A 21,890-nucleotide genomic window follows, 5' to 3' on the forward strand; every position below is an offset into this window, starting at 1 on the left:
ATGCTAGCTTGATTAGCATGTTGTCAGCATGTTTTTAGCAAGATGCTGTTGCCAGGTGGTTGCTAGGGTGTTCTGGGTGGTTGCTATGGTGTTGCTAGGCAGTTGCTAAGGTGTTCTGGGTGGTTGCTAGGCAGTTGCTAGGGTATTCTTGGTGGTTGCTATAGGCAGTTGCTAGAGCGTTGCTAGGTGGTTGCTAGGGTGTTCTGGGTGGTTGCTATGGTGTTGCTAGGCAGTTGCTATGGTATTCTGGGTGGATGCTAGGGCATTGCTAGGGTGTTCTGGGTGGTTGCTAGGCAGTTGCTAGGTGTTCTGGGTGGTTACTAGGCAGTTGCTAGGTGTTCTGGGTGGTTGCTAGGCAGTTGCTAGGGTGTTCTGGGTGGTTGCTACAGTTTTTTGGTGGTTACTAGAGCATTTCTAGACGTTGCTAGGGTGTTCAGGGTGGTTGCTAAGGTATTTTTGGTAGTTGCTATGGTGTTACTAGTTGTCAAATATGGTTACTATGGAGTTTTTATAGAGTTCTTTAATAACGAGTGCCTTCAGTACGGCACTCGGCCTGCGGCCTCGTGCCTATGGCTGAATAGGCACAAGCATGGAGCGATACCGCAAGGCCACGAGAGTAAAATTGCTTTTAAAATTTTTAAAAAATGCAAAAAAAATTTTTTTTTGGTTTAGGGTGGTTGCTAGGGAGCTCTTAGTGGTTGCTAGGGTGCTGAAACTGGTTGCTAGGGTGTGGCTATGAAGATTTTAGGCCATTACTTATTGGCTGCTTGATAATATAAATCCTCTGAGGGAGAGAGAGGGAGAGACGCAGGGGTGTCAGGCCCTTTGGAGTGGTGTGTGTGAAAACATCGGTTGGGATTCAAATGTTTTTAGAACTCCCAATGTAAAGTCAATGGGATTTTTTTGGCCGCTTTTTCGTCCGCTGTGCGAACATCGTACACCCGATCGCTTAGAAAAGTCATAGCACACCTCTCCTCAATGAGCCGCTCGATTTGATGCCTCACTCATGGGTCTGTGACAAACGGTGCGGGGCGAGTTTTGTGTGGAAGAATAATAATAAGAAGAAGAAAAATAACTAGAATGTACATTTCCTGAAGAAAATGTGAAGTGGTGCTTGCAGTGGCAAAATTCACCACTGGGCAGATGCTAACACAATTAACATGTTGTGATACCATGATATACCACGTTTTAGCATTATTTACCACGATTTACCATGTTTCTAAGATGATTTACTACAATGTACCACATTCCAGCATGATTTACTATGATTAACATGTTGTTAGAATGATGCTAGCATGATTAGCATGTTGTTAACATGATTAGCATGTTGTTAGCATGATGCTAGCATGATTAGCATGTTACTAGCATGCTTTTAACAAGATGCTAGCATGATTAGCATGTTGCTAGCATGCTTTTAACAAGATGCTAGCATGATTAGCATTTTGCTAGCATGTTTTTAGCTAGATGCTAACATGATTAGCATTTTGTTAGCATTATGCTAGCTTGATTATCATGTTGCTAGCATGATTAACATGTTGCTAGCATGATGCTAGCTTGATTAGCATGATGCTAGCATTATGCTAGCTTTATTAGCATGTTGGTAGCATAATGCTAGCATGATTAGCATGTTGCTAGCATGAGGCTAGCTTGATTAGCATGTTGTTAGCACGATTTTAACATGATTAGCATGTTGCTAGCATGATGCTAGCTTGATTAGCATGTTGCTAGCATGATGCTAGCTTGATTAGCATGTTGCCAGCTTGATTAGCATGTTGCCAGGTGGTTGCTAGGGTGTTCTGGGTGGTTGCTATGGTGTTGCTAGGCAGTTGCTAAGGTGTTCTGGGTGGTTTCTAGGCAGTTGCTAGGGTATTCTTGGTGGTTGCTAGGGCGTTGCTAGGCAGTTGCTAGGGTGTTCTGGGTGGTTGCTATGGTGTTGCTAGGCAGTTGCTATGGTATTCTGGGTGGATGCTAGGGCATTGCTAGGCAGTTGTTAGGGTGTTTTGGGTGGTTGCTAGGTGTTCTGGGTGGTTGCTAGGCAGTTGCTAGGTGTTCTAGGTGGTTGCTAGGCAGTTGCTAGGGTGTTCTGGGTGCTTGCTAGAGTTTTTTGTGGTTACTAGAGCATTTCTAGACGTTGCTATGGTGTTCAGGGTGGTTGCTAAGGTGTTTTTGTTAGTTGCTATGGTGTTACTAGGTGGTTGGTAGTTGTCAAAGATGGTTACTATGGAGTTTTTATAGAGTTCTTAAAATCTTTAATAACGAGTGCCTTCTGTACGGCACTCGGCCTGCGGCCTCGTGCCTATGGCCGAATAGGCACAAGCATGGAGCGATATCGCAAGGCCACGAGAGTAAAATTGCTTTAAAAAATATAAAAAAAATAAAAAAATGTTTTTTTTTGGTTTAGGGTAGTTGCTAGGGAGCTCTTAGTGTTTGCTAGGGTGCTGAAACTGGTTGCTAGGGTGTGGCTATGAAGATTTTAGGCCATAACTTATTGGCTGCTTGATAATATAAATCCTCTGAGGGAGAGAGAGAGGGAGAGACGCAGGGGTGTCAGGCCCTTTGGAGTCTGTGTGTGTGAAAACGTCGGTTGGGATTTGAATTTTTTTAGAATGCCCAATGTAAAGTCAATGGGGACTTTTTTGGCCGCTTTTTCGTCCGCTGTGCGAACATCGTACGCCCGATCGCTTAGAAAAGTCATAGCACACCTCTCCTCAATGAGCCGGTCGATTTGACACTTCACTCAGGGGTCTGTGACAAACGGTGCGGGGCGAGTTTCGCGCCAAACTTTGTCCAGAATAATAATAATAACTAGAATGTACATTTCCTGAAGAAAATGTGAAGTGGTGCTTGCAGTGGCAAAATTCGCCACTGGGCAGATGCTAACACAATTGACATGTTGTGATACCATTATTTACCACGATTTACCATGTTTCTAAGATGATTTATTACGATTTAACACATTCCAGCATGATTTACTATGATTAACATGTTGTTAGAATGATGCTAGCAGGATTAGCATGTTGTTAGCATGATTAGCATGTTGGTTGGATGATGCTAGCATGATTAGCATGTTGCTACCATGCTTTTAACAAGATGCTAGCATGTTTGCTAGCATGTTTTTAGCTAGATGCTAACATGATTAGCATGTTGCTAGCATGATTAGCATGTTGCTAGCATGATGCTAGCTTGATTAGCATGATGCTAGCATTATGCTAGCTTGATTAGCATGTTGTTAGCATGATGCTAGCATGATGCTAGCTTGATTAGCATAATGCTAGCATTATTAGCATGTTGCTAGCATGATGCTAGCTTGATTAGCATGATGCTAACATTATGCTAGCTTGATTAGCATGTTGTTAGCATGATGCTAGCTTTATTAGCATGTTGGTAGCATAATGCTAGCATGATTAGCATGTTGTTAGCATAATGCTAGCTTGATTAGCATGTTGCTAGCATGATGCTAGCTTGATTAGCATGTTGCCATTATGTTTTTAGCAAGATGCTGTTGCCAGGTGGTTGCTAGGGTGTTCTGGGTGGTTGCTATGGTGTTGCTAGGCAGTTGCTAAGGTGTTCTGGGTGGTTGCTAGGCAGTTGCTAGGGTATTCTTGGTGGTTGCTAGGGCGTTGCTAGATGGTTGCTAGGGTGTTCTGGGTGGTTGCTATGGTGTTGCTAGGCAGTTGCTATGGTATTCTGGGTGGATACTAGGGCATTGCTAGGCAGTTGCTAGGGTGTTCTGGGTGGTTGCTAGGTGTTCTGGGTGGTTGCTAGGCAGTTGCTAGGTGTTCTAGGTGGTTGCTAGGCAGTTGCTAGGGTGTTCTGGGTGCTTGCTAGAGTTTTTTGTGGTTACTAGAGCATTTCTAGACGTTGCTAGGGTGTTCAGGGTGGTTGCTAAGGTGTTTTTGTTAGTTGCTATGGTGTTACTAGGTGGTTGGTAGTTGTCAAATATGGTTACTATGGAGTTTTTATAGAGTTATTAAAATCTTTAATAACGAGTGCCTTCAGTACGGCACTCGGCCTGCGGCCTCGTGCCTATGGCCGAATAGGCACAAGCATGGAGCGATATCGCAAGGCCACGAGAGTAAAATTGCTTTAAAAAATATAAAAAAAATAAAAAAATGTTTTTTTTTGGTTTAGGGTGGTTGCTAGGGAGCTCTTAGTGGTTGCTAGGGTGCTGAAACTGGTTGCTAGGGTGTGGCTATGAAGATTTTAGGCCATAACTTATTGGCTGCTTGATAATATAAATCCTCTGAGGGAGAGAGAGAGGGAGAGACGCAGGGGTGTCAGGCCCTTTGGAGTGGTGTGTGTGTGAAAACGTCGGTTGGGATTTGAATTTTTTTAGAATGCCCAATGTAAAGTCAATGGGGACTTTTTTGGCCGCTTTTTCGTCCGCTGTGCGAACATCGTACACCCGATCGCTTAGAAAAGTCATAGCACACCTCTCCTCAATGAGCCGGTCGATTTGACACTTCACTCAGGGGTCTGTGACAAACGATGCGGGGCGAGTTTCGCGCCAAACTTTGTCCAGAATAATAATAATAATAACTAGAATGTACATTTCCTGAAGAAAATGTGAAGTGGTGCTTGCAGTGGCAAAACTCTCCACTTGGTTGCTAGGGTGTTGTACATGATTGCATTCGAGCCAACAACTATGTCTGTACGATGTTGTGGAGCTGAAATATGGCTTCTATATGTTGCAATATGGTTGCTAGGAGGCTCTAAACGGTTGCTAGGGTGTGAATTCAGTTACCATGGTGATAGTTACAGACTGTTTCCCAACCAAAACAAAACAGCCAACCCCCATCTCTATACGATGTTCTGATGCAGAGACATGGGTCTTGATAAACGGTTGTTAGGGTCCTCTGTTTGGTTGCTAAGGAGTGGCTTGGCAGCTGCCAATCATGAAACTCCAAAGGCTGCTTGTCAGTATGAATGATTCAAACCAAATCCCATGCCTCTGTGACATTCAGAATGGAAGATATCCCTCTTTGGATTTTGGTTGCTAGGGTACTCTGTTTGGTTGCCATGGAGTTGCTTGGCAGCTGCCAATGATGAAACTGCAAAGGCTTCTTGTCACTGTGAAGGATATAAACCAACTCCCATGCCTCTGTGACATTCAGAATGGAAGATATCCCTCTTTGGATTTTGGTTGCTAGGGTTCTCTGTTTGGTTGCTATGGATTTGCTTGACAGCTGCCAATGATGAAACTGCAAAGTCTGCTTGTCAGAATGAATGATATAAACCAACTCCCATGCCTCTGTGACATTCAGAATGGAAGATATCCCTCTATGGTTTTGGTTGCTAAGGTGCTCGACAATGGTTGCTAAGGAGTGGCTTGGCAGCTGCCAATGATGAAACTGCAAAGGCGTCTTGTCACTATGAATGATATAATCCAACTCCCATGCCTCTGTGACATTCAGAATGGAAGACATCCCTCTTTGGATTTTGGTTGCTAGGGTTCTCTGTTTGGTTGCTATGGATTTGCTTGGCAGCTGCCAATGATGAAACTGAAAAGGCTTTGTGTCACTATGAATGATATAAACCAACTCCCATTTCTCTGTGACATTCAGAATGGCAGACATCCCTCTTTGGATTTTGGTTGCTAGGGTACTCTGTTTGGTTGCTATGGAGTGGCTTGGCAGCTGCCAATGACGAAACTGCAAAGGCTTCTTGTCACTATGAATGATATAAACCAACTCCCATTTCTCTGTGACATTCAGAATGGAAGATATCCCTCTTTGAATTTTGGTTGCTAGGGTACTCTGTTTGGTTGCTAGGGAGTGGCTTGGCAGCTGCCAATGATGAAACTCCAAAGGCTTCTTGTCACTATGAATGATATAAACCAACTCCCATGCCTCTGTGACTTTCAGAATGTAAGATATCCCTCTCGGATTTTGGTTGCTAAGGTGCTCGACAATGGTTGCTAGGGAGGGGCTAGGAAGAGTTGAGGTGATTCATGATTGGCTGTTTGGTGCCCCAAGTCAAACGAGACCACCCTCTAGTTTCTATGACAATTCAGTCCGGAGATATCCCTTTGAACTCTTTCAATGGAAGTCTATGGGACTTGTTGCTAAGGTGCTCTAAATGGTTGCTAGGGCGTGGCTTGATAGCTTCACAATGATCCTAAGAGACTGATTGGTCGTCTGAGTAAAATGAGCCCACCCCCTTGTCTCTATGATACTGTGATCCAGAGCTACGTTCATTACAAAATCCCTATGCAATTTACCATAGTAGGAAAAGCATGTGTGTTTCACGGGACATTCCTTCCCCATAGTAAGTCAATGGGGCAACTTTGGGACGCTCCTGCCCCCCAGGGGTGCAACTTTTACCCCATTGTGAGGTATGTTCTTACAGAGCCTGTCAGCCTCTTCAAATGTGGCAAATCACACGTTTCTGCGAAATCCTCGCTCAGAGCTATGAGTGCTCAAATTTCGTCGCAATGTTAAGTCAATGGAACTTTTTGGGCCGCTTTTTCGCCCCTGGGGTGAACACCGCACCCCCGATCCCCGATAAAAGTCATAGCACACCTCTCCTCAATGAGCCGGTCGATTTGACACCTCATTCATGGGTCTGTGACAAACAGTGCGGGGCGAGTTACGCGCCAAACTTTGTCCAGAATAATAATAATAATAATAATAATAATAAGAATAATAAGTATGAGCAATAACAATAGTGATGCCTTGCTTTCAGCAAGCACCACTAATAATAATAATAATAATAATAAGAATAATAAGTATGAGCAATAACAATAGTGATGCTTTCAAAAAAGCACCACTAATAAGAACTAGAATGTACATTTCCTGAAGAAAATGTGAAGTGGTGCTTGCAGTGGCAAAACTCGCCACTGGGCAGATGCTAACACAATTAACATGTTGTGATACCATGATATACCACGTTTTAGCATTATTTACCACGATTTACCATATTTCTAAGATGATTTACTACGATTTACCACATTCCAGCATGATTTACTATGATTAACATGTTGTTAGAATGATGCTAGCATGATTAGCATGTTGTTAATATGATTAGCATGATGCTAGCATGCTTTTAACAAGATGTTAGCATGATTAGCATTTTGCTAGCATGTTTTTAGCTAGATGCTAACAGGATTAGCATGTTGCTAGCATTATGCTAGCTTGAATAACATGTTGTTAACATGATGCTAGCTTGATTAGCATGTTGCTAGCATGATGCTAGCTTGATTAGCATGTTGGTAACATGATGCTAGCTTGATTAGCATGTTGGTAGCATGATGCTAACATGATTAGCATGTTGCTATCATGCTTTTAACAAGATGTTAGCATGATTAGCATTTTGCTAGCATTATGCTAGCTTGAATAACATGTTGTTAACATGATGCTAGCTTGATTAGCATGTTGCTAGCATGATGCTAGCTTGATTAGCATGTTGGTAACATGATGCTAGCTTGATTAGCATGTTGCTAGCATGATGCTAACATGATTAGCATGTTGCTAGCATGATGCTAGCTTGATTAGCATGTTGCTAGCATGATGCTAGCTTGATTAGCATGTTGCTAGCATGATGCTAACTTGATTAGCATGTTGCTAGCATGATGCTAGCTTGATTCGCATTATGCTAGCTTGATTAGCATGTTGCTAGCATGGTGCTAGCTTGATTAGCATGTTGCTAGCATAATGCTAGCATGATTAGCATGTTGCTAGCATGATGCTAGCTTGATTAGCATGTTGCCAGCATGTTTTTAGCAAGATGCTGTTGCCAGGTGGTTGCTAGGGTGTTCTGGGTGGTTGCTATGGTGTTGCTAGGCAGTTGCTAAGGTGTTCTGGGTGGTTGCTAGGCAGTTGCTAGGGTATTTTTGGTGGTTGCTAGGGCGTTGCTAGGTGGTTGCTAGGGTGTTCTGGGTGGTTGCTATGGTGTTGCTAGGCAGTTGCTATGGTATTCTGGGTGGATACTAGGGCATTGCTAGGCAGTTGCTAGGGTGTTCTGGGTGGTTGCTAGGTGTTCTGGGTGGTTGCTAGGCAGTTGCTAGGTGTTCTAGGTGGTTGCTAGGCAGTTGCTAGGGTGTTCTGGGTGCTTGCTAGAGATTTTTGTGGTTACTAGAGCATTTCTAGACGTTGCTAGGGTGTTCAGGGTGGTTGCTAAGGTATTTTTGTTAGTTGCTATGGTGTTACTAGGTGGTTGATAGTTGTCAAATATGGTTACTATGGAGTTTTTATAGAGTTCTTAAAATCTTTAATAACGAGTGCCTTCAGTACGGCACGAGGCCTGCGGCCTCGTGCCTATGGCCGAATAGGCACAAGCATGGAGCAATATTGCAAGGCCACGAGTGTAATATTGCGTTAAAAAATACAAAAAAATGTAAAAAACATTTTTTTTTTGTTTAGGGTGGTTGCTAGGGAGCTCTTAGTGGTTGCTAGGGTGCTGAAACTGGTTGCTAGGGTGTGGCTATGAAGATTTTAGGCCATTACTTATTGGCTGCTTGATAATATAAATCCTCTGAGGGAGAGAGAGAGAGGGAGAGATGCAGGGGTGTCAGGCCCTTTGGAATGGTGTGTGTGTGAAAACGTCGGTTGGGATTCAAATATTTTTAGAACTCCCAATGTAAAGTCAATGGGGACTTTTTTGGCCGCTTTTTCGTCCGCTGTGCGAACATCGTACACCCGATCGCTTAGAAAAGTCATAGCACACCTCTCCTCAATGAGCCGGTCGATTTGACACCTCACTCAGGGGTCTGTGACAAACGGTGCGGGGCGAGTTTCGCGCCAAACTTTTGTGTGGAAGAATAATAATAATAAGAAGAAAAATAATAAGTATGAGCAATAACAATAGTGATGCCTTGCTTTCAGCAAGCACCACTAATAATAAGTATGAGCAATAACAATAGTGATGCTTTTAAAAAAGCACCACTAATAAGTATGAGCAATAACAATAGTGATGCCTTGCTTTCAGCAAGCACCACTAATAAGTTTAAATAGGATTTCAGTAAGTTGGCTTTCCCAAGCCAACTTAACTAGAATGTACATTTCCTGAAGAAAATGTGAAGTGGTGCTTGCAGTGGCAAAATTCGCCACTGGGCAGATGCTAACACAATTACCATGTTGTGATACCATGAGATACCACGTTTTAGCATTATTTACCACGATTTACCATTATTCTATGATGATTTATTACGATTTACTAAATTCCAGCATGATTTACTATGATTAACATGCTGATAAAATTATGCTAGCAGGATTAGCATGTTGTTAGCATGATTAGCATGTTGGTTGGATGATGCTAGCATGATTAGCATGTTGCTAGCATGCTTTTAACAAGATGCTAGCATGATTAGCATGTTGCTAGCATTCTTTTAACAAGATGCTAGCATGATTAGCATTTTGCTAGCATGTTTTTAGCTAGATACTAACATGATAAGCATGTTGTTAGCATTATGCTAGCTTGATTAGCATGTTGCTAGCATGATTAGCATGTTGCTAGCTTGATTAGCATGTTGCTAGCATAATGCTAACATGATTAGCATGTTGCTAGCATGATGCTAGCTTGATTAGCATGATGCTAGCATTATGCTAGCTTGATTAGCATGTTGTTAACATGATGCTAGCTTTATTAGCATGTTGGTAGCATAATGCTAGCATGATTAGCATGTTGCTAGCATGATGCTAGCTTGATTAGCATGTTGCTAGCATGATTAGCATGTTGCTAGCATGATGCTAGCTTGATTAGCATGTTGATAGCATGATACTAGCTTGATTAGCATGTTGCTAGCATGATGCTAGCTTGATTAGCATGTTGCCAGCTTGTTTTTAGCAAGATGCTGTTGCCAGGTGGTTGCTAGGGTGTTCTGGGTGGTTGCTATGGTGTTGCTAGGCAGTTGCTAAGGTGTTCTGGGTGGTTGCTAGGCAGTTGCTAGGGTATGCTTGGTGGTTGCTAGGCAGTTGCTAGGGTATTCTTGGTGGTTGCTAGGGCGTTGCTAGGTGGTTGCTAGGGTGTTCTGGGTGGTTGCTATGGTGTTTTGCTAGGCAGTTGCTATGGTATTCTGGGTGGATGCTAGGGCATTGCTAGGCAGTTGCTAGGGTGTTCTGGGTGGTTGCTAGGCAGTTGCTAGGTGTTCTAGGTGGTTGCTAGGCAGTTGCTAGGGTGTTCTGGGTGCTTGCTAGAGTTTTTGTGGTTACTAGAGCATTTCTAGACGTTGCTAGGGTGTTCAGGGTGGTTGCTAAGGTGTTTTTGTTAGTTGCTATGGTGTTACTAGGTGGTTGGTAGTTGTCAAAGATGGTTACTATGGAGTTTTTATAGAGTTCTTAAAATCTTTAATAACGAGTGCCTTCTGTACGGCACTCGGCCTGCGGCCTCGTGCCTATGGCCGAATAGGCACAAGCATGGAGCGATATAGCAAGGCCACGAGAGTAAAATTGCTTTAAAAAATATAAAAAAAATAAAAAAATGTTTTTTTTTGGTTTAGGGTAGTTGCTAGGGAGCTCTTAGTGGTTGCTAGGGTGCTGAAACTGGTTGCTAGGGTGTGGCTATGAAGATTTTAGGCCATAACTTATTGGCTGCTTGATAATATAAATCCTCTGAGGGAGAGAGAGAGGGAGAGACGCAGGGGTGTCAGGCCCTTTGGAGTGGTGTGTGTGTGAAAACGTCGGTTGGGATTCAAATATTTTTAGAACTCCCAATGTAAAGTCAATGGGGACTTTTTTGGCGGCTTTTTCGTCCGCTGTGCGAACATCGTACACCCGATCGCTTAGAAAAGTCATAGCACACCTCTCCTCAATGAGCCGGTCGATTTGACACCTCACTCAGGAGTCTGTGACAAACGGTGCGGGGCGCATTACGCGCCAAACTTTTGTCCAGAATAAAAATAATAAGAAGAAGAAGAAGAACTAGAATGTACATTTCCTGAAGAAAATGTGAAGTGGTGCTTGCAGTGGCAAAATTCGCCACTGGGCAGATGCTAACACAATTGACATGTTGTGATACCATGATATACCACATTTTAGCATCATTTACCACGATTTACCATGTTTCTAAGATGATTTGCTACGATTTACCACATTCCAGCATGATTTACTATGATTAACATGTCGTTAGAATGATGCGAGCATGATTAGCATGTTGTTAACATGATTAGCATGTTGTTAGCATGATGCTAGCATGATTAGCATGTTGCTAGCATAATTTTAACAAGATGTTAGCATGATTAGCATTTTGCTAGCATGTTTTTAACTAGATGCTAACATGATTAGCATGTTGCTAGCATTATGCTAGCTTGATTAACATGTTGCTAGCATGATTCTAGCTTGATTAGCATGTTGCTAGCATGATGCTAGCTTGATTAGCATGTTGCTAGCATGATGCTAGCTTGATTAGCATGTTAGTAGCATTTTGATAGCATGATGCTAGCTTGATTAGCATGATGTTAGCATGATGCTAGCTTGATTAGCATGTTGGTAGCATGATGCTAGCATGATTAGCATGTTTGCTAGCATGCTTTTAACAAGATGCCAGCATGATTGTCATTTTGCTAGCATGTTTTTAGGTAGATGCTAACATGATTAGCATGTTGCTAGCATGTTGCTAACATGATGCTAGCTTGATTAGCATGATGGTAGCATAATGCTAGCATTATTATTATGTTGCTAGCATGATGCTAGCTTGATTAGCATATTGCTAGCATGATGCTAGCATGATTAGCATGTTGCTAACATGTTTTTAGCAAGATACTGTTGCCAGGTGGTTGCTAGGGTTTTCTGGGTGGTTGCTATGGTGTTGCTAGGTAGTTGCTAAGGTGTTCTGGGTGGTTGCTAGGCAGTTGCTAGGGTATTCTTGGTGGTTGTTAGGGCGTTGCTAGGTGGTTGCTAGAGTGTTCTGGGTGGTTGCTATGGGGTTGCTAGACAGTTGCTATGGTATTCTGGGTGGATGCTAGGGTGTTGCTAGGCAGTTGCTAGGGTGTTCTATGTGGTTGCTAGGTGTTCTGGGTGGTTGCTAGGCAGTTGCTAGGGTGTTCTGGGTGGTTGTTAGAGTTTTTTGGTGGTTACTAGAGCATTTCTAGACGTTGCTAGGGTGTTCAGGGTGGTTGCTAAGGTATTTTTGGTAGTTGCTATGGTGTTACTAGGTGGTTGGTAGTTGTCAAATATGGTTACTATGGAGTTTTTATAAAGTTCTTAAAATCTTTAATAACGAGTGCCTTCAGTACGGCACTCGGCCTGCGGCCTCGTGCCTATGGCCGAATAGGCACAACATAGAGCGATATCGCAAGGCCACGAGAGTAAAATTGCTTTAAAAAATAAAAAAAAAATTAAAAAATGTTTTTTTTTTTTGTTTAGGGTGGTTGCTATGGAGCTCTTAGTGGTTGCTAGGGTGCTGAAACTGGTTGCTAGGGTGTGGCTATGAAGATTTTAGGCCATAACTTATTGGCTGCTTGATAATATAAATCCTCTGAGGGAGAGAGAGAGGGAGAGACGCAGGGGTGTCAGGCCCTTTGGAGTCTGTGTGTGTGAAAACGTCGGTTTGGATTTGAATTTTTTAGAATGCCCAATGTAAAGTCAATGGGACTTTTTTGGCCGCTTTTTCGTCCGCTGTGCGAACATCGTACACCCGATCGCTTAGAAAAGTCATAGCACACCTCTCCTCAATGAGCCGGTCGATTTGACACCTCACTCAGGGGTCTGTGACAAACGGTGCGGGGCAAGTTACGCGCCAAACTTTGTGTGGAATAAGTATGAGCAATAACAATAGTGTTGCTTTGAAAAGCACCACTAATAATAAGTATGAGCAATAACAATAGTGATGCTTTTAAAAAAGCACCACTAATAAGTTTAAATAGGATTTCAGTAAGTTGGCTTTCTCAAGCCAACTTAACTAGAAAAAAAAGTTTGTTGAGACAAACTTTAAGTTGGCTTGAGAAAGCCAGACCAGAGAGTTTGAAAAATTTAGAAGTAGTTTGATGTTTAAAGTAGGTTGAAGTTTGATATTAAAAATTTGAAGAAAAAGAAAGAGAGAAAAAAAGATTAGTTAGAAAGGAAGGAAGAAAGAAAGCAAGAAAGAAAGAAAGAAAGAAAGAAAGAAAGAAAGAAAGAAAGAAAGAAAGAAAGAAAGAAAGAAAGAATGATTAGTTAGAAAGAAAGAAAGATTAGTTAGAAAGTAAGATTCGTTAGAAAGAAAGAAAGAAAGAAAGAAAGAAAGAAAGAAAGAAAGAAAGAAAGAAAAATTAGTTAGAAAGAAAGATTAGTTAGAAAGTAAGGAAGAAAGGAAGAAAGAATGATTAGTTAGAAAGAAAGAAAGAAAGATTAGTTAGAAAGAGAAAGAAAGAAGGATTATTTAGAAAGAAAGATTCAATAGAAAGAAAGATTGATTAGTTAGAAAGAAATATTAATTAGAAAGAAAGAAAGAAAGAAAAAAAGATTGATTAGTTAGAAAGAAAGAGAGATAGATTAGTTAGAAAGATAGATTAGTTAGAAAGATAGATAGATTAGAAAGAAAGAAAGAAAGATAGATAAGTTAGTTAGAAAGATAGATAGATTAGTTAAAAAGAAAGAAAGATAAGTCAGTTAGAAAGATAGATTAGTTAAAAAGAAAGAAAGAAAAGTAGATAAGTTAGTTAGGAAGATAGATAGATTAGTTAGAAAGAAAGAAAGATAGTTAAGTTAGTTTGAAAGATAGATAGATAGATAGATTAGTAAGAAAGAAACAAAGATAAGTTAGTTAGAAAGATAGATAGATTAGTTAAAATCAAAGAAAGAAAGATAGATAAGAAAGAAAGAAAGAAAGAAAGAAAGAAAGAAAGAAAGAAAGAAAGAAAGAAAGAAAAGTTGGTTAGAAAGATAGACAGATCAGTTAAAAAGAAAGATATATAGATTAGTAAGAAAGAAAGATAGATAAATTAGTTAGAAAGATAGATAGATTAGTTAGAAAGAAAGAAAGAAAGAAAGATAAGTTAGTTAGAAAGATAGATAGATTAGTTGAAATCAAAGAAAGAAAGATAGACAGATTAGTTAGAAAGAAAGAAAGATAAGTTAGTTAGAAAGATATATAGATTAGTAAGAAAGAAAGATAGATAAATTAGTTAGAAAGATAGATAGATTAGTTAGAAAGAAATAAAGATAGATAAGTTAGTTTGAAAGATAGATAGATAGATTAGTAAGAAAGAAAGAAAGAAGGAAAGATAAGTTAGTTAGAAAGATAGATAGATTAGTTGAAATCAAAGAAAGAAAGATAGAAAAGTTAGAAAGATAGATAGATTAGTTAGAAAGAAAGAAAGAAAGATAGATAGATTAGTTAAAAATAAAGAAAGATAGATAGTTAGTTAGAAAGATAGATAGATTAGAAATAAAGAAAGATAGATAGTTTAGTTAAAAAGAAAGAAAGAAAGAAAGAAAGATGAATAGATAAGTTAGTTAGAAAGATATAGATTAGTAAGAAAGATAGATAGATTAGTTAGAAAGAAAGATAGATAAGTTAGTTTGATAGATAGATAGATAGATAGATAGATAGATAGATAGATAGATAGATAGATAGATAGATAGATAGATAGATAGATAGATAGATAGATAGATAGATAGATAGATAGATAGATAGACAGATAAGTTGTTAGAAAGATAGATAGATTAGTTAAAAAGAAAGATAGATAGTTAGTTAGTTAGAAAGATAGATAGATTAGTTAAAAAGAAAAAGAAAGATAGATAAGTTAGTTAGAAAGATATATAGATTAGTAAGAAAGATAGATAGGTTAGTTAGAAAGAAAGATAGATACGTTAGTTTGATAGATAGATAGATAGATAGATAGATAGATAGATAGATAGATAGATAGATAGATAGATAGATAGATAGATAGATAGATAGATAGATAGATAGATAGATAGATAGATAGATAGATAGATAGATTAGTAAGAAAGAAAGATAGATAAGTTAGTTAGAAAGATAGTTAGAAAGATAGATAGATCAGTTAGAAAGAAAGATAGATAAGTTAGTTAGAAAGATAGTTAGAAAGATAGATAGATCAGTTAGAAAGAAAGATAGATAAGTTAGTTAGAAAGATAGATAGATTAGAAAGAAAGAAAGATAGATAGATTAGTTAAAAAGAAAGAAAGAAAGAAAGATGGACAGATAAGTTGTTAGAAAGATAGATAGATTAGTTAAAAAGAAAGATAGATAGTTAGAAAGATATATAGATTAGTAAGAAAGATAGATAGATTAGTTAGAAAGAAAGATAGATAAGTTAGTTTGATAGATAGATAGATAGATAGATAGATAGATAGATAGATAGATAGATAGATAGATAGATAGATAGATAGATAGATAGATAGATAGATAGATAGATAGATAGATAAAGTTTGAAGATAGATAGATAGATAGATAGATAGATAGATAGATAGATAGATAGATAGATAGATAGATAGATAGATAGATAGATAGATAGATAGATAGATACAGTTTGAAGATAGATAGATAGATAGATAGATAGATAGATAGATAGATAGATAGATAGATAGATAGATAGATAGATAGATAGATAGATAGATAGATAGATAGATAGTTTTATAAGTACATTGAATGGTAGTTTAATTGAGCCTAATGCTTCAGAGAGTTTAGATTTGAGTTTTTGGCTTGTACACTAATGGGCCACCGTAGTCTTGGCTCAATTTGAACAGTCTGCAATGTAAGTCAATGGGATTTTTATGGTTTTTAATATTAATTTTTAAGAAAACTGAAAGTCAAATAAGTCTGAAAAGATATAGCACACCGAGTCAGAACAGTATGAAGGTCTGACCCGAGTTTGGAGTTTGTAGAGTTAAAGCTCTAGGAGGAGTTAGAGTTGTAAATTTAGGGTCAGAAGAATAATAATAAGTTTAAATAGGATTTCAGTAAGTTGGCTTTCTCAAGCCAACTTAATAATAATAAGTTTAAATAGGATTTCAGTAAGTTGGCTTTCTCAAGCCAACTTAAATAGGATTTCAGTAAGTTGGCTTTCTCAAGCCAACTTAATAATAAGTTTAAATAGGATTTCAGTAAGTTGGCTTTCTCAAGCCAACTTAATAAGTATGAGCAATAACAATAGTGATGCCTTGCTTTCAGCAAGCACCACTAATAAGTATGAGCAATAACAATAGTGATGCCTTGCTTTCAGCAAGCACCACTAATAAGTATGAGCAATAACAATAGTGATGCCTTGCTTTCAGCAAGCACCACTAATAAGTATGAGCAATAACAATAGTGATGCCTTGCTTTCAGCAAGCACCACTAATAAGTATGAGCAATAACAATAGTGATGCCTTGCTTTCAGCAAGCACCACTAATAAGTATGAGCAATAACAATAGTGATGCCTTGCTTTCAGCAAGCACCACTAATAAGTATGAGCAATAACAATAGTGATGCCTTGCTTTCAGCAAGCACCACTAATAATAAGTATGAGCAATAACAATAGTGATGCTTTCAAAAAGCACCACTAATAATAAGTTTAAATAGGATTTCAGTAAGTTGGCTTTCTCAAGCCAACTTAATAAGTTTAAATAGGATTTCAGTAAGTTGGCTTTCTCAAGCCAACTTAATAAGTTTAAATAGGATTTCAGTAAGTTGGCTTTCTCAAGCCAACTTAATAATAATAAGTTTAAATAGGATTTCAGTAAGTTGGCTTTCTCAAGCCAACTTAATAATAATAAGTTTAAATAGGATTTCAGTAAGTTGGCTTTTTTTCGTTTTTCGGTTCCTTGCCACTGTTGCCTTTGGCTTGCTCAGTTGGGGATATTTGGGGATATTTAATTTTATTCTATCAATCAATAAATTCCACTAGAAACAAACTTTGTTGTATTATTTTATTTTAATACTGTGAAGCTGCTTTGATACAATCTGTATTGTAAAAAGCGCTATACAAATATACTTGATTTGATTTGATTTGATTTGATTTGATTTGATAACGAACGCACATTCATCACTGCCAACATCCAGAAACACACGGAGGGAAAAGCATCTTTAAAAAGACACTCAACATCAATTTTGCTCTTTTAGGGAAACTGCTCTTTATGCTGAAGCGCCCGGGGGGGAATCACTGCACTTATCCATGCAACATGCCAGTGAAACACCACTGAATGTGCTGTAGACCACCAGAAAGAGGGGCTTCCTTATTGTAGAGGCGACTGGAAGAGCGATCATTCAGATTTATATTGTTCAGGTTTAACTGATTAATCAGCTGAATGTTTTCCTCTCTGTTCTAGACTCTCTAACTGCAGTGTGACAGAAGAAGGTTATAAATCTCTGGCTTCAGCTCTGAGATCAAACCCTTCACACCTGATAGAGATGGATCTCACAGGAAATGATCCTGGACAATCAGGAGTGAAGGAGCTCAGTGATTTACTACAGGATCCAGACTGCCAACTGAAGACACTGAGGTGAGACGGGATCAAATAATTAACTAAATTAGCTATATGCAGGTTAAATATTCATAACAACTATATTATTTTAGTTATATAATAAGCTGGATAATTTTTTGATAATCATAATGACAGTTTAGTTGTGATACGAGCTACAGGTCAAATAGACATTATGGGTCAGTATATGTGTTGCTATTCTGGAGTGTACCTTGATAATTAATATGCATATATATTTTTTTTATTAATTATAGATAACCTTTTAGTGAAATGGTTTTCTGAACACAATAGTTTTCCATCAAGCCCAGATTCACTGCATCTCTCTACAGCAGGTCTAGTGAACTTTTGCCCTTCTGTTCTGTGAGACGTTTCTGTTCTTATGAGTTTGCTTTTCGACTGAGTGTCGCTCTAGTTTCTTTTAAATAACTCTTGACTATTAGACTATAAGTAAGTTGACTGAACACTAGTAATGGGTGTGAAACAGTGAATCATTTTGTGAATAAATTGGTTTAATTGATTCAAAGCTTTGAAAAGAAAAAAAAGAAAGACTTGACTAAGAAATATGAACACCACCAACAGCAGTTAGAGGGAACAAAGCTAGAAAGAAGACAATGGTAACATGAGGGCTATATATACTGTTAGGGGGTAACAGTTTAGGACCCAAGGACCAGATGTTTGAAACAAGACCCGGAGTCAGAATTATAATAAATTGAAGAAAAGTTTTACTGAAGATAGTTTGCAGTTTCATCAGCAGAAGTCAGCTTCAAGACTCACACGGGAGTTCGTAGGCCGCCTCTGTCAGAATGAGAGTCGTAGATCCAAATGCAAGTAAGCAGTTTATTGAAAACGGGTTGAACAGATGATAATACTCAAAACACCACGTATAGCAGGCGGGCGACCAGGAAACAGATATACAGGAGAGGATGAATGATATGAATAGTCCTTGTGCGGATGTCAAACGGTAACTAGAATGAAGAGGACTCCAAACGATCTCCAGAAGTCTGGGAACACAGACGAGATCAAGGAAATATCTCCGTAAGGAAATTCAGGCACCGGAACTGGGTAAGAGGGCATAAGAATGGTGAACCGACACCAGGCAATAATCACTCCCGCTAGATATAGGCAGCTAACAACAGAATTAACTAGCTGCAGCTGTGGGCTGATTAAGTGATCAGCTAGTTACTAAGCAACAAACAAGCAACACACACTCAGACCCCACAGAAGCTACCCCATACAGTAAAAAAAATTTTGAAATATATTTTAAAGTGTCAAAAATATATGTGGCATATATTCCAAATACATTGAAATATATTTGCATTGTTGTTCACTTATATTTATCATTTTGAAATATAACAAAAATATATGATGTTAAGTGTGAAATATATTTACATTTATAAAATGTAATGTAAAATATATGACAAAATATATGGTCATAAAATGTTTAGCTTGCTAAAGAAGGGTCGAAAATGTATTTTGATCATAGTAATTCCTCTACCTTTTCCCCTATACACATGTCAGGATACAGGCACGGAGACAGAGGTAAGTGAATCCAAACACAGTTTTATTCAAATAGACAAGAGTGCAAGGTGAGTATTCAGAGTTCAGGTGCATATTCGGTGAAGATCACTCAGTGCGGGGCAGACAACAGGTGAGCATGTTATCTTCAGGTTAGTTGATGTCAAGCAGTTACAGTTCATTAATACTTGTCTTTTCCCTTTCAGATGCAGTCGCTATGCAAGCAAGCTCGGAGTGAACACAGGAAGCTCAGGAGGATACAGGATCACTGGTAACATGGAGTCAAACAGGATTTCTGGAGACAGCGGAACAATGATACAGAGGTTAGTGTTTCACAGGTGAGTATACATTACTTGGCGGAATCGTGATGCATTAGAGACTTCAGGAGACAATGGATAATAGGGATGGCTGACGCGAAACAGTCGTTCCGAAGCTTTGCGAGATCCCGAAGCACAGATGTTTCGAAACACTGATCCGAAGCGGAAGCGTGATTCAAAACACCCATGTCACATGACTTTAGCCAAACGAAGCCTCGAAGTGTTTCACTAAGTGTTTCATCAGGTGTGGTCCGCCAAATCAGCGTTTGATTGACACGGTCGGGAACAGACCACACAATCGCACATCTGTATAAAAGTGAAATCATCAACGCATATTGACCTCGTGGGTTTTTGTGTGAGGAGTTTGATTTTGAGATAGCGGATTTTTGATGATATATATAGTGACATAGTGCGATTTGATTAGTTATAGGCTATTTAGGCTTAGTAGCCTACATTTAAATTTACACAACACATTGACTGATAGGCTAGAGACAGACAGAGTATACATATAGTGACACATTAATAGATACATAGATAATATAGACAGCTAGATTAATAGATAGATACATATAGCCTATAGATAGATAGATTATAGATACATATATAAATACATAGATTATAGATGCATAGATAGATAGATTATATCTAGATACATATCTAGATAGCCTACATAGATAGATTATAGATACATATCTAGATACATAGATAGATTCAGATATATAGATACATATAGATGCATAGATAGAGTATAGATACATATCTAGATACATAGATAGATTCATATAGATAGATACATATATAGATACATAGATTATATCTAGATACATATCTAGATACATAGATAGATTATAGATACATATCTAGATACAAAGATAGATTATAGATACATATCTAGATACATACATAGATTCATATAGATAGATACATATATAGATAGATTCATATAGATAGATACATAGATAGATTCATATAGATAGATATACATATATAGATACAGATAGATTATATCTAGGTACATAGATAGATTATAGATACATATCTAGATACATAGATAGATTCATATAGATGTGGTGAGTATTTTATAGAGCTTGCTGATGAGGCTGCTGATTGTGAACAGGTGCAGGTGATTATACTCAGGGGAGAGTAATTGCAGGTGCGCCAAAGAGGATCGGGGAATGTACTGCAGAGATAGACGGTGAACTTAACGGGGCTCTGGCGCAGGATCAACGGGCTCTGGCGCAGGATCAACGGGCTCTGGGCTGGGCAGGACCAGCGGATTGGAAAACTCGGGGCTGGACGGGACCAGCATATCAGGAAACTCGGGGCTGGACGGAACCAGCATATCAGGAAACTCGGGCCTGAACAGAACCAGCATATCAGGAAACTCAATGCTGGACAGAACCAGCAGGGAAAACGCTTTTGAGGAGACTAGCTCTGGCTCTTGCTCGAAGACTGGCTCTGGCTCTTGCTTGAAGACTGGCTTTGGCTCTTACTCTGGCTCTTGCTCGAAGACTGGCTCTGGCTCTTGCTCAAAGACTGGCTCTGGCGCAGGATCAACGGGCTCTGGGCTGGGCAGGACCAGCGGATTGGAAAACTCGGGGCTGGACGGGACCAGCATATCAAGAAACTCGGGGCTGGACGGAACCAGCATATCAGGAAACTCGGGGCTGGACGGAACCAGCATATCAGGAAACTCGGGGCTGGACGGAACCAGCATATCAGGAAACTCAATGCTGGACGGAACCAGCAGGGAAAACGCTTTTGAGGTGACTAGCTCTGGCTCTTACTCAAAGACTGGCTTTGGCTCTTGCTCTGGCTCTTGCTTGAAGACTGGCTCTGGCTCTTGCCCGACAGGGCAGGCGACTTCTTTACTCGGAACTGGACTCGGAACCGGACTCGGAACTGGTTCTGGCTCATCTGGGCCGACGACTGGCTCTGGGGACATGACGCTCTCAGTCTCAGGCTCGGCGGGCAAGACGCTCTCAGTCTCAGCAGGCATGCCGCTCTCAGGCTCGGCTGGACTGGCATGAAGTGCAGGCTCAGCTGGACTGAGGGTGGAAACATGTGACTCAGGAGAGGATGGAGCTGAGGTAGCCGACAGGGAGGCATGTGTAGCCCAGACACACATAATAGCAGCTACATACAGGGAAAGGGTAGTCTCTTCAACCTCAACAGAATAGACATGAAGAGCAGACTGCTCAGGGGTGGCCTCCAGAATTTGGGGAATACAGGAAGTCCTCTTCGTCCTCCGTTTACGAGAGCGAGGGGGCGCTGCAGCGAATGATGGCTCAAGATCAGCTGGGCAGGTGACTGTCTCTGGATCAGCTGGGCCGATGAAAGGAGGGAGATCAGGCTGGACGTGAAGATCTGGCTGGACGCGAAGATCTGGCTGGATGTGGAGATCGGGCTGGATGTCTCCCACGGTGAGTGAGGAACCACACACCCACAGCGTGCGGTCAATGAATTTGATGAGAGGTAGGTCGAGATCATCCAACAGCAGTATCTGGGCAAGAGGATCTTCCAAACCCCTCAAAAACTGCATCTTTAGATCCTCTTCATCCCAATTTACATCCTGAAACCAACTTACGTCCTGAAAGACAACTAGGTAGAACTCAACATACTCCTCCAGAGTCCGATCACCCTGGAAGAGCATAGTGGATTCCTTGGGGTTTGCGGAAGCACTGTTTTTGGGCTGTGTAGGATCCATAACGGTGTATGGTC

The 21,890-nt window shown here is 39.9% G+C and overlaps 1 protein-coding gene and 1 long non-coding RNA gene across 2 annotated transcripts in view; both read left to right on the top strand.

The window, feature by feature from the left end:
- The window catches only part of LOC308695899, a 670,325-nt gene that overhangs the window by 262,225 nt on the left and 386,210 nt on the right, over positions 1-21,890 (top strand). The gene's annotated exons all lie outside the window — the stretch shown is intronic.
- LOC308695881 (protein NLRC3-like) overlaps positions 1-21,890 on the top strand; it is a 155,665-nt gene that overhangs the window by 129,453 nt on the left and 4,322 nt on the right. Inside the window, exon 11 of the mRNA XM_081374141.1 lies at positions 17,185-17,358. Within this exon, the coding sequence (XP_081230267.1) occupies positions 17,185-17,358 (174 nt within the window). The remainder of the gene's footprint in view (positions 1-17,184; positions 17,359-21,890) is intronic.

The sequence above is a fragment of the Scardinius erythrophthalmus genome, assembly GCF_964197995.2.
Source record: "Scardinius erythrophthalmus genome assembly, chromosome: 9".
Classification (NCBI taxonomy): Eukaryota; Metazoa; Chordata; class Actinopteri; order Cypriniformes; family Leuciscidae; genus Scardinius; species Scardinius erythrophthalmus.